Raw genomic sequence first — 13331 nt, 5'->3', positions numbered from 1 at the left:
AGTCCAAAAGGCAGCAGCCTCAGTATCTCTCTACGCAATGTGTCCTCTAGGCTTGGCATGCATCCTGCAAAGGATTTTTACTGGGCGGGCTGAGGGAGGATGAGGAGTTACATTAACACGTTCACACGTCCACAAGGAGCACTTTTCTTCCTGTAAACAAGGCAGCAATGAGGGCTGGTCTCATGGAGGTTGGAGTCAGCCTTTCCACAGCCAACAGATAAGAGGTGAAAAGAACCTGGAAGTGAAGGTGCTTGCTTGTGTTCTTGGCAGGGAAGAAATATGGGTAGGATGAAAGGAGCAGTCAGTGTGGTCACAGTTGCCATCTAAGAAAATGATCTTTCTGGCAGTCTGCTGACTGCTTTGTTGAATCAGCCGCCTGATAGCATTAAGGTCAGAGGAGAGAACATTGCAGGCATCACATTTTTCTTGCTGGCAGAGGCTGATTTCACTTCCTTTGTGTCTGTGGTAGCCCGAAGGATGGAGTTGGTACCCCTTGTGCTGCAGCTGGCGTGGGAAGTTCAGCTCCTCTAAGACAGTCGCATGCCTCCATGTGCACTGGGAGCTGGATCCTGATGAAGAAATTAATCAGTTCCCTTAGGAACTGAAGCACTTTTTAGGCTCTCAGTACCTCGAAGGAGCTTGGGGCCCTTCAAATTTCATCCACAGGTATTTTCTGATCTTTATGCCCTCTAGTTTGTGGGACTGCATTTTTCTGTTCTTAGCTGATTTTATGCCTTTCATTGGCACAAAGTAGGTCATCTTCTTTGGCAACTTTAGTTCATGACACACATGAAAGATCTGCCTGCAAATCCTTCATTTATGCACAAGGAGTTTTCCAGGAGGTTTATCTGCATATAGCTGCTGAGTCTGAATGATCCTGCTGTTGCTCATTGCTACAGGTTCCAGACTGGGACCTACAGCAATGTATCAGCCTTCCCTGCCTCTTCCTTTACAGCCAGCAAAGGAGCAAGAAATGAGGACATGCTTCCTTTTGAAAATACAGAGAGATTTCAGTGATTGCAGGCTCAGGTCCATACGTAGAAAGTCCCTTTTACAGGTTTGTTATGTTTCCTGTGGAGCTCTTACTGCTTCCATTCAGGCTAGAAACCCAGCAGGACTCACTCATGTTGCCTAATGGGATTTTTTTTCCACATTGGCCAGCAGTTTGGACAAACAACTGCGAAAAATGATTTGGGAGGAGATGAAAGCAGCATTTCATTTCTGAAAACACCATCAAAGATTTGAGTGGGTTTAGTGGTTTAGGCAAAGGTTCTGGGTTATTTCTTCCTCATTCTGAAACAATGTAGCTATCTCTGGAAATTCACACTTGTTTATCACTGTATAGTTTAGGATTTTAGCTTGCATAACATGTGTGAAGAATATGCATGCAAATCTGCACAAGGGATTTACAAGCAGAGCTCCTGCTGAGTGCAGTGGCAAGGTCTCATGGGAGTAATCAACAGGCTTCAGCAGAACTTGTACTCTAGGGATGGATGGAAATGTGAAAACATCTTTGCTTTTCTGGTAAGTCCATCCTGCAATTGCCTTGTTGTTGTGTGTGCCTGTGGAAAATGGCATCTTAAACCTTCTTACCAGCTAAAGACTAACCATGAACCCAATCATTCAGGTCCTATAAAGTCTAAACTCCCTTTGGAAAACTAGAGGAAAGAAGCCAGGAGATTTCGTTCTGTTTATTAGGTATTGTATCTTGGGTTTTATTCTGAGATTTCTTTGCAGCTTTGGGAATGCCATCAAGCAGCCAGATTTCCTCTTTATTTGCCTCCGAGATATATGTCCCAGCATGGTTTCTTCCATGTCATTCAGGACACTGCTCAGGAGTGGAGTGAGGTTGTCAAGGGTTACACAAGGCACTAGGCAGTAAAGAGCAGGAGCCTGAATCTGTGGAAGCAGCCATGGCTTAGCAGTTTGGATGTAGATCATTGTATCTTCTCCTCCCCTTCTGGTACCCAGCAGACCTCCCAAGCTTTTCTGCTCACAGTGGCTGCTGAAGAGAGAATTTGGTCCATCATGAACCATTGCCTTTTTTAGCAAAACTGTGTACCCTTTGTCCAGCTGTGTCTAATTCTTGGCAGGCTTTATACTAGATTTTAATTTGGATATTAGTTTGCCTGTGGTCGGACTGTATTGAGAACTGTTTAGAGGTGCTGATTAATACATGGAACATGTGCAGCCTGGATTACCATATGAATATTTGCTTCATGCGGCCTGTGATTGCTGTGAAGTATTGGCAAGAGACTGTGAAAGAGCAAATTGTACAAATAACAATGAGGCCATATTTATCTCAGACCGAAAAGCTTTTAGGGCTTGCAGTAAATTTGCTGCCATAAATAATCCAGGCTTCTTCTTGGAGTGTGCTTATATTCCCCGTTTTGTCATGTGCATGCCCCATCCACCCTCCTTCCACTGGGGACATGCATGATCCCATCCCATCCTGGCCAGGCATATAAAAGAGCAAATCTGCTGCAGTCCTTTTTAGTGCCACCCGAGTATCCATCCCGCAAGCAGGAGCTTCCCATAGTTCCTGGGACTGAGGTCAGTGCTCAAGTACTTCATTTAAACAGTTTAGATGGTTGGCTCGACTGAGTAGGGCTAAAGAGCAACACTCGCTTAACTGAGGAACTGTCTGTTGATAACTTTTTTCTGAAGCTCTGAATTATTTTCTCAGATACTTTAATTATAAAACAGAAATCTCTAGGCTTTGAACAATGTCTCTGTTGTGAGATTGTTGTTCCCCTGAGGACACACGTTCCAGATTTGCCTTGGAGAGGGACATGTGAAAGAAAAATGCAATATTTACAAATGTGATTAGAAGAGAATTCAGAAGTCCAAAGAAAACATCTTGGAGAATCCCTTGGTGAAAATCCTGTGCTTCCAAGCTGGGACACAAGGGGCTGCTGCCAGGCTTTTGAGGACAAAGTCCTGCAGTCCTGGACAGTTCAGTCTCTGGCATTGCCACTCATCTGAGCCATTAGCACTTTGGCAGAGCGAGAAATTACAGTAAGGTAGCAAGTTTTGTGTGACATCTGGTAGGTGGTACCTGTCCATGTTTCTGCTCCTGTCCTGCAGCCAAGAGTGAAATTGCTTGAGGCTGCCAGGGCTTTGATGGAAGAGGGCTATCTCAAGTGCTCTCATGTTTGCTGCAGGTTCAGTGCATGAACAGAAACACCCGTTATGTGTCAGCTGGCATGCAGGAACTGTCCTGGCCCCACATCAGGGTTGGATCCAGCATCCTTAGGTCTTTCATTTTTCAGTCTGGCTGCTGACAGGCTGAATCCCTTTGAGAGGAACAATTTCCAGAGGGTTCATAATCCAACAAAAAGAGGGAGAAAATTCCCCAAGGGCATCATCTCCATTTGGGGACCATACTAACCTTGGAAGACTCCCTGCTTCCATGGGAAGAAAGAGACCTTGTAACTGGGTGGTGTTTTGGATGTGCTGCACATGTTTAGGACCCACTGCCTGTTCCCCTCAGATCCTCTTCAGTCCAGGGCTCAGTTCATGTGAGAAGAAGCCGATGTCTCTGGAGGCATCTGTGATCCTTTGTCCTGCTGTCTCTCAGGTGCAGACGGGTGGATATGACACATGCACCATCCCCAAAACTATAGCAGATCTTCCTGACCCCAGGCACACTGAGTAACCACATACTGACAGCTGGGGTGTAGATGGGCACAACATATCTTGAAAATATCACCACTCACAGCTGAAATAAATAGGTTTTCCCCAATCATAACACAACATCTATCATTGCCTCCTAATTGTGTATTTAATACAGTTAAATACTCTAAATTGTGCTTTCCCCCCCACAAGTTCTCTGCTGCAAGGCTGTGATTTCATCTAATCTGACAAGCTAAACAAGGGTAAGACTGTCTTCTACTTGGCTGGGAAACCCAGAAAACCCTATGGTGATGACTGTGATTCTGGAGCCAATGCTTTTCCCCGAGGTCATGAGAGACCCCATCATCCGAGCACCACAGGGGAAGAGCTCTGCTGCTGCAGGTGCTGAGATAAAAGCTCTTATGGCCATTTTTGGCACATTTTGCGAGAGGATGATTCTTAGGCCAAAAGGAATTACCCTAGAAATAAAAGTGAGTCATCGTGCAGCTGTAATTACATTTCACCTCTCTGCATAGACTTAATTTGATTTTATTTTTTTTTAAATATGTGCATTGTATCCTAACTGTGCAGCTGAAAAGGGTACAGCAGTATTTGTTGGGTAAAATGTTTCCTAAATCTAGTGGGGTCATCTGCATGGTGGCCATTGGTGCTCGATGGCCTAGAGCCTGTAATGTGTAAGTAGATGTTCAAGTGCCAATCACTGTTATTGCTGCTGTTATCTTTGCAGATCACTAAAAAGCAGTGTTGCTGGAGTGGGGCTCTTCGACTCGGGTTTACTTCCAAGGATCCATCGAGGATTAACCCCGACACTCTGCCGAAGTACGCGTGCCCCGACTTGGTTTCCCAGAGCGGTTTTTGGGCCAAGGCTCTGCCAGAAGAGTTTGCGAATGAGGGAAACATCATAGCCTTCTGGGTGGACAAGAAGGGACGGGTTTTCTATCGGGTGAACGACTCTGCTGCGATGCTCTTCTTCAGCGGCGTGAGGACGGCAGAGCCCCTCTGGGCTTTGATCGACGTCTACGGACTCACCCGCGGAGTGCAGCTCTTAGGTGAGTACCTGGCTCCAAGCGTGCAGGGATGATGCTGTGCCATCCCCAACGAAGGGCCAGCCTGACGCTGCCTGTCCTCTCACTGTGCTGGGACAAGCACAGGGAAACAGCCGTTGTTCTTCCCCAGAGCATCTCACGACCTCAGCCTGGATCAGTCGGTGTTTGAAACTTAGCACGTAAATATAACATGAGTGGGAGGTGGGAAACAACCACTACAGTATAGCACTAGAAGCCATCTGTAAGTAAGTGGATTTCTGCTCAGAGGTGTTGCTCTACCAGAGCATAGACTGGAGTGTGGTATATACCTTGTAAAACTTTCTTTTTACCTCATCTGCTGTTTTTCCCATGCCGAAATGGGGAAATACATTTTATGTGTTACAGATAAAACCTTCCTGGATGGCACTTTTATGATTTTCTGGCTGGTTTAATGGGCAGATTTGAAACATGGATATCTTCCAAATTACCTGGGAGAAGCTGCAGCTGGTTTTGCCAGGATGTTGCTTTTGCAGAGGAGTTTGATTTGTCCTCTGGAGCCTGAAGTTTGGATATACAGTTGGGGTTGGAGGACGAGGAGTGCTGAGTGCCTGTGTCTTCTGCCATCCTCCGCTGAAAGGGAGATAGTTTGGCATTCATGAGGACTCTAATCTAGCCTCAAGTATGCAGGCTGTCGAGGTTTGGGCTATTTGAGTTTATACATCTTAGAAGAACTGAAAAGAGTCTCCAAGGACCCACCTTAAGGGCAGCTAGGTTGCTGGGGGACCAGAGGTGTCAGCATGCAGCCTTAGAGTTGGCTTTGCATTGTCACTGGGGGGCAAATCAGAGCATTTCTCCACGTAACAGCAGTTTCATGGGTCTTGTTTTCACCATGGAAAAGGTTAGATGGTACCTGGTGACCATCATCAGCTGGAGTTCCTTTGGAAGATGAGATGATCTTGCTAGGCTGAGAGAGATCCTGGCTTTTTCCTGTCATGCAGCCTGGTAACCTCTGCTAAAATGACATCTTCATGCCATATGTCAAAAACTTTAATGAAGCTTCTTTCTGACAGTTCTGCCTCCTTTCTGCACTGCTTGCTGTATTAAAAAATATGGTGGCAGGACTGCCTGTAGCAACCTACACAGCAGGGAAGAGGGATATGGGTTCAGGAGGTGAAGAAATGGGAAATACTGCAAAAACTACTGGCCCAAGATTGCACAAGGCAGATGAATTAAAGAATTTCTCGGCAGCTTTTTGCTCTGTTTTAGGAGCAGAAAGATTTATCTTTGTTGTGAATCAGCTTGAATCGGAGCCACTAGGCAACTGTTCATATGCCAAGGTGGTGATATTTGAATTTGGCTCTAGAATTTGGGCAAATGTCATGCCAAGGATTCAGTTAGGAAGAGCTTACGAGTGACTCCAAGTCCTCTGGCCGTTCTTGCGAGATTTGGCACCTCAGGACTCCTCTGCCTGATTAATGAGGGCCCATAACTCTGGATTATGTGTTTCCTTTTAAAACACCTAAGAAATCATTTCCTATCCGTAATCTGCTCCTGCGTTGTCCTAGCATCTTCCACATCCCCTTTCACAAGCAAAATGTGACTCTTGCCAGCCACTGACTTACCTCTAGTCTAACAGGCTCCGAACTCTCTGGTGGGTATAAAGTCCCTGAATGAAACAGTCAGCTTCTGAGTTTACACAGTTGGCCTGGAACTCAGATACGTATTTATAGCTCGTTCCAGCAGCCTTCAGCAGGCTTTAAGCCTAGCAACTGTGCCGAAAAGTCTTCAACTTGAGTCCTCTCTATCTCCATTCATTATTACACAGCACTAAAAGTCAGAGCAGGGAAATCATCAGCTATGTTGCCTCTGGATCCTATAGACATATCCACTGCAATGCTCTGCATGCCTGTTTTAGTGTAGCAGACCACACATATAGTACAGGACAACTTGCCAAAAACTCCTGGGACTTGACAAATGAATTTCATAGCTTAGCTACAAACATATGGTCGAATTCAGCCTGGTATGGCATGCAGGGCATCTGATGGAGGCTGGGGATGCTGGAGTGGTATGTTGAACAGAAGAGCCTAGCATTTCAGATTCCAGTTCAGTGATTTATTCCCCCTTCAAACCCCAAACATGTTCCTTGTTCTTGAGCCTCACCATTTTCCCAATGCCTGTAGGGTTGCAGGGTCATACTGCACCTCTGCACTGCCTCCATTTGCTTTTATGTGTATTTCACCCAAGAATCTGACAAAAAGCTTTATCGTTTCTGGTGGCTGTCTTTCTGTTTATCACAGAATTATTCCCTCCCCACTCCCAATAATGTAACTTCACGACCAAAATCAGACTTGCCTAAAGGAAAGACATGCAGTGGTAAGTCTTGCGTCACTGCAGGATCCCAGCTCTGCAGGGGAATGCACAGCGTGCATTTATGTCCCCCAAAGTCACAACTTCCAAAACTTCACATTCTTGTTTTGCTTATCTGCATTACGGTAGCAGTTCCAGCCAAAATAAGGAACCTGGTAAAGCAGGGCAATGACCAAGTCTGGTGACACTGTTCCTGTCTTACAGATTTAATAAAGAGAGACTTGAACAAAATGGGGCCCAAAGGCTGGGAGAGTTAAATAATTTGCCAGAGGTTATACAGCAGTGTCACCAGTTTCAGGGATGCCATCAGCCTTGTTGCCCAGCTCAGTCCTGCCTCCCTCTCTGTCAGCATCGCAGGCATTGCACAACACTCTGGCATCACTAAATTGCCCCTGTGGATGAAAGAGGAACAGCTGGTTTGTACCTTAATTTTTCATTTCCTTCTGGTTATGGCTTTACCCATAGCATCAGCCTTACTGATAATTACCCACATGTTATTACTGCTGTCAACGCACAGGTTTATGTGGCTGTCGCAGATGTTGCAGGGTCTGACTGCCCTTGCTGTATGTTCAGAAGCAGAGCCCTTCAAGCAGCTTCTTTGCCTGCTTGATTTTGTTCTGAAAAAGGTAAAAAGGGGCTTGCAGGGTCCACTGCGTCTCAGCCGAGGGGAGGTCAGGAACTGAGTTTGGACCACGTCTTGTCTGTCACTGCTGGAGTGAGTCAAAATGAGAGACTGGCTTAAATCCACCTTGCAGGTGGCTTCAGCGATGAGGTTCGCAGTGCTCACGCTCGGTCACAGGTGAGAGGCTACTCCTTGCTCTCCTTGCCTCTACCCACATTACAGAGATGAAGAGGCTTAAATTCACCCAGGAATCTGGTCTCCTCTGACCACAAGGTCTCAGCTGGTTTCCTGCCACAATGTAAAGGCCCGCATAGGGGAGGTTGTTGCAATCGAGTGGATGCACGTTCTGTGTTTTAGGGCATGAGTTTCAGCGTAGATGCAGGCTTACGTGACCTGTAAACATGCCCTTATACAGTGACTCTCTTGCCAACACGCTCAACTTGCAGGCAGGATGGCTTACAGCTCTGCTTCCCTTTTTGGGCAGCTAGTTTTGCACAAGTGCACTTTTACATTCCAGGATAATTTAAAGCAATATTTACTAGAAATGTGGCTTAGCCTTATGTTATCACTTCAACATACACACATGCTCATTCACACTTCAAAAAGAGTCCGAGAAAAATGGAATATAAGCAATCTGCTGCCTCGCTGCTATAATAAAGCATCAAAAAGAAAAGGAAAGGAACAGCTGTTTAAATCCTGGGGTCTTCAGAGCCCTGGAGGAAGGATGGCAGCTCAGGGGAACCAAACGGTGTTGTCTCACATTAGCCTGCTTCTTTCAAGCACTTCGCTCGTGAGCCTGGTATAGGACTAAGAAACGTTCATGTACACTTTCTGTGGACTCACTGCAGGACAGCAAGGGTGGCAGCTTTCCTCAGTGATGTGTACATTAAAGCATAATGTGTGTTTTCAGCATTTTCCCATACCTTTTAGTGGGGAATTCCAGGTTTACCTGCTGTGTGGTGCCTTTTCGAAAATTGCCCCATTTTTATTGGCAGTGTCATTGTAGCACAGGAGTGCAGAATGGTTAAGATTGGAAAGGATCTATGAAGATCATCTAGCCCTACCATCTAGTGTCTTTTCTTTCAAAGCACAACACGTGCTCTAAAAGTGTGGAAAAATGGGACTGCAAAGAAATTATGATTTCAGCATACCCCTCTACCCACCCTGTATTTCCAGTGGGGTAATGTGAGGCACAGTCTGTTCATTTTCCTTAGTCCCATTCATTAATAGTATGGTCAGCAGCCAAACCCATTTACCGTTTATTACTCTGTTCACGCTCTTCTCCCATCCATCTGTATTTTCATTCATGCAGTATTTCAAAGTAAGTAGTCTTGGTCTTTTACCAGCACAGTCTTGGAAAACCAAGGATAATTTTATTTAGATTGGCACACTGAGAGGCACCTGTTGAAAGCAAAGCTTCACCACCTCTTGTAAATTTAAAATATGTGAAAAACTAGTAAGACCTTGCAAAGTGGGAAAATTTTAAATGCAGATGTATTAAATGTGCATGTATTAGATTTACCTGAAGTAGAAACAGTATAAATATATACTTCAGTCATAAATACATATACAGATCCTAGTAGAATTAACTGGCAGTGCTGTATATTATATCAGATATTTGGGAAATCTTTTCTATCTCCAGATACCCTTCCTAGCTTCTTATTGCTTCATGTTTCCAAAGTATCAAAAGTCAAAATGTGAACTGATCATGGATGGAAGTGTACACATCTTGGCACTCAAGCTAGTGTATATTTGACAAGGAAGTTGCACATTTTGTAGGGAAAGAAGGAAACGTTTTTCTTTCTTCACCCCTGTCAGTTCTTAATTGAATCTCTAGCTCCAGGGCACCTTTAGAAGAAACATTAAATAAGCCTCAAATGAGGTGGATTTATGGGCAAATTTCAGGTGTGAATGGTATAAGACTGATGATAAATCTAATTTATCGTATGCATCTGCAGTTTTACCATGTGGTTATTACTATTTTATTTTCCAAGTGCAAAACTTATTTTCCATTGCCCATGGGGATCCATTTCTGTTGCTATTCTGACACATGCAAATAAGCAGACTGATCTGCCGAGAGTGCTTCGCACTAAACACAATTGGATAATCAAATATGACTGCAGTGTATTTTTATAGTGTATTGTTGAAAGTGGAAGCTATAAACTATTTACTCTCTCTGTGGAAGTCTGTGACTATCTGATGAAAAAGAGTAATATGTGTTTAAACAGAGTCCTACTTAATGAAGGCAAGATATACACGACCTGCAAACAGTCAGTTGTCATTGTTTTTCCACATCTCCTAAGGGGAGAGGGAATTTAAATTGCCCATAAAGTTTTATTGTCTGTAGTTGTTGTCTCTATGGCAGCTGCAGGAAGCCCTCTAACACGGCTAAAAATGTGAAAACAGTTTAATAAATAACTCATCTCTTGCCATTTTAATTAATCCCTGCTTTGCCTTAGCACCTCTGGAGGGACGTATTTTTCCAGATGTGATGGGTACCTGAAAGTTAGCCCACAGCCCAAAGGCAGCTCCTTGTGCTTGAAGGTCTGTCTGTCCTCCAGGTCTGTCTGTCTGTCTTGCTTGATATGCTAATGCTGCCGGGCACAGCACTTTCAAGCAAGCCAGAGCTCACCTTGGCCGCGTGAAGTCAATGCCTTTTTTTTCTCCTCTTTGCGTTCGGTTGTGAACAGCGGCGAATTTGTGCCCGTGAGCCTGGGCTGGCCGGCGGGGGAAGGCAGCATCTCCCCAGCCCTGCCCTGCCCTCCCGCTGCCTGCGCTGGCAGCACTGGGCGGTTCAGGCTGTGCAGTTGAATGGCAAATACCAAGTAAGTCAGAACAGCCAGATGCCAAGTAAAAAAAGGTCTCTGAGGGATCGGCATTTCAGGCTTCACCGGGTCTCGATGAGGTGCTGAATTACGAAATCGCACAGAAGCTGTGTGCATTACGTACATTTTATCAGCATTGCTCGCCGGTGAACCTGTTGCTTTCAGCTGAACGACCTTTGCCTTCGCAGGGCTGCTCGTGGAGCTAAGGCGTTGGTACAGGTGAACGGAAGGGACAAAATCTGGTGCATAATGTGCTCTTGGGCACATTATATCCACAAAATATCCACATCAGCGTCAGGAGAGCCTGCAAGTGAACCTGGGTAGGAATAAATTTAAGAGGGATTAGTCTGGCTATTATTGCCTAGACTGAGAAAAATGAAGACTGTATCAAGCCAGAATGACCAGTGGAAAAATAAATTCTGTGCTTTATAAAGTTCCTTTTGTTCTGGTAAGCTGAAATATCGTTCCTAACACAGGCAAGAAGGCCTATATAATAATATTTTCCATGTTACCCCTAAAAGCCCAAGGAAATACAAAACCTCTGACAATTGTAAGTGGTGTTTACATTATGGGTATGTATACACTGTAGTTCAGATGCTGACACTGCAAAGATAGGGCCCTGTGTTAAAAAAAGTGATGTCTTCACATTAATTATCTGTTGTGATGATTGATTTGGCTGTTGCTTTAAGAAGGTAAATATTGATGGTTTACACTAAGAAATTTATCTTGCCTTTGCTAAGTGTTGCTATTTTTTAGCAGAAGTGTGGAACCTTTAGTCTGGAAACAGTGATTCCAATTAAAAGGGCTTTGACCTTCTTTTACTTCTACTAAAGGTATAAACTACTGGAGTAATTGAATATATACTGAATTTATTACACAGCTATAGTTATTTACAGAAGTTTCTAGTATAGACAGGGCCTTAGAGAATAATAACACACCACTAATGGAGCAGTGTATTCGTTTGAGAAACATTTTGAAGAATTCCTTATGTTAGCGAAGATTTTGGCATTTTTATTTAAACCATTAGGATAAGCTATCTATGCTGTTTTTTTAAACAATACATTCTCTTAACTGATACTTAATGCTACATATAATTGTATTTTCCTTAGTTTGTCTAATGTGATTCCTGTTGTAATTCTGTAAGTAATAACTGTCTTTAAAAAGAAAGATGGAGAGAATATGTTGGTACAAGGAATTAATCTTTACAGCTTTCTTAATACTTTTCTCCAAAATATCCAGCAAAATAGTTTAAACTGTACAAACCTTGGGCTGTAATGCTGAAAGCTAATTCCTCTTCATTCATAAAGCTATAGCTTGACAAAAAGAGTGCATTTACTCTGGTGTAAGACAGTTGGAGCTGGAGGTAAGTTTTGGATGTGAATTGAGTAGATGATCTGGTAAAAGTATAACAATTGTGCTAATCTTGCAATTCCAGCTGTTCCAGCTGTGGAGGCCATTTCCCCTAAGCCTGTATGACAGATGATGACTAAACATTGCTTATATGATAAAACTAAACACTGGCTCTGTACAGTATGTCTTTGCTGGCGTGAGATAGCACTTTGTCATTTCAACGTCTAATTCGCATCACAGCTGCTGAATATGCAATTTACCATACAGAGGATATGATTTTGTTATCCCTGTAGGTGTCTGGGTTATTAAAAAAGTTTGACACCTTTAATAAAATTAAATTAGCTTTTCCATCCATATCAGCAACAGAGCTAAAAGTGAGATTTCTTTGTACTCCAAAGTCTCAATTTTTTTTTCCAAACTGTATAAGCGGGACTGTTGTTCTTGGGCTCAGTCTGGAAATCCTTACTGATAGCCCAACTCTGCTCCCAGTTTTACCAGCCTAAACTTGCAGCCACCTCTGGAATCATTCTGGTTTCACACTGTGAGCGGAATCTAGCCCCAGTTTTTTGCTCATTCATCACTTCTCCTTGGCCAAACACTGAGCAGCAGAAGCTCCTCTAGACCTTGCCTGGCTTGTCCTGAAGAAAAAAAACATTTTGACTCAGGGAACCTGTGCTGATTCAAGCCAGGACCTCTCCTTCCATGTACCCTTGTCCAGGCCAGGAGAAATGAGCCTCTCGGGGTCTGTGTAACTGTAACTGTTCACAGGTGGCTGAAAGATGGCAAAAATGCAGGTGGTGTCATCTGCTTGTGCAGACTCAGAAGAATTTTTGTTAGCAACTCAGGTCTGCACTTACTGAAAGCTGCTCTCCCAGCACTGATGGACTGGTGCAGCAATGCCCTGCCCAGTCAAGTGTGCAGTGCCGCCTGCCCCAGCATTAAACTCTCACCAACCCATGCTATCAATTTAACTGTTGATAAATTGTGGTGCATTTTTGCATCAAAAAGTTACTGTCCTTGTGTGATGCGTAAGAGTGTGTCTGATACCTGCTACCAGTAGCTGCCCTTAGACACCAAGTTTCACACTAAATCATGATGCTAATACATGGGCTAGAATGACTCGTTTGTTCATTTATGCCAAAGATATTAATTAGTTGGGATTTCATAGGCAGAAAGAGCCTCTCTGTTCATCAGCTGTACGTGACTCTTTTCTGATGTGTACGAAATGCAGTTCACGTGACTGCGTGTCTGTACAAACAATACAGTGCAATTTGGGGGGTGTCTAAAGGATGTATTGAGGCAAATGAAAGAATTTCTTAAAAAGTAAAATTTTCAGTGGTGCTTCCAGGGCAGGCAAATGCAAAGGCATCGCTGGTGCTCTGGGGCAGGGGTTAGGGAGAATGGGAGCGTGCATGGAGGAGGGATCCCTGTGCTGTCCCACATGTGTGTGCGCTCTTCCCTCCAAATCTGCTTCACCCCGTGCTGGAGGTAGAGCCTGAGGCTGAG

The 13331-nt window shown here is 44.1% G+C and overlaps 1 protein-coding gene across 3 annotated transcripts in view; it reads left to right on the top strand.

Moving 5' to 3' along the window:
* NEURL1 (neuralized E3 ubiquitin protein ligase 1) overlaps positions 1-13331 on the top strand; it is a 166395-nt gene that overhangs the window by 97567 nt on the left and 55497 nt on the right. For all 3 annotated transcript variants that reach the window (XM_030031000.2, XM_030031001.2, XM_030031002.2), the window contains exon 3: positions 4364-4685. In XM_030031000.2, the coding sequence (XP_029886860.1) occupies positions 4364-4685 (322 nt within the window). The remainder of the gene's footprint in view (positions 1-4363; positions 4686-13331) is intronic.

Source organism: Aquila chrysaetos, chromosome 11, assembly GCF_900496995.4.
Source record: "Aquila chrysaetos chrysaetos chromosome 11, bAquChr1.4, whole genome shotgun sequence".
Taxonomy (NCBI): domain Eukaryota; kingdom Metazoa; phylum Chordata; class Aves; order Accipitriformes; family Accipitridae; genus Aquila; species Aquila chrysaetos.
Note: the sequence above shows the minus strand (reverse complement) of the source record. Positions and strands in the feature narration are given on the sequence as shown.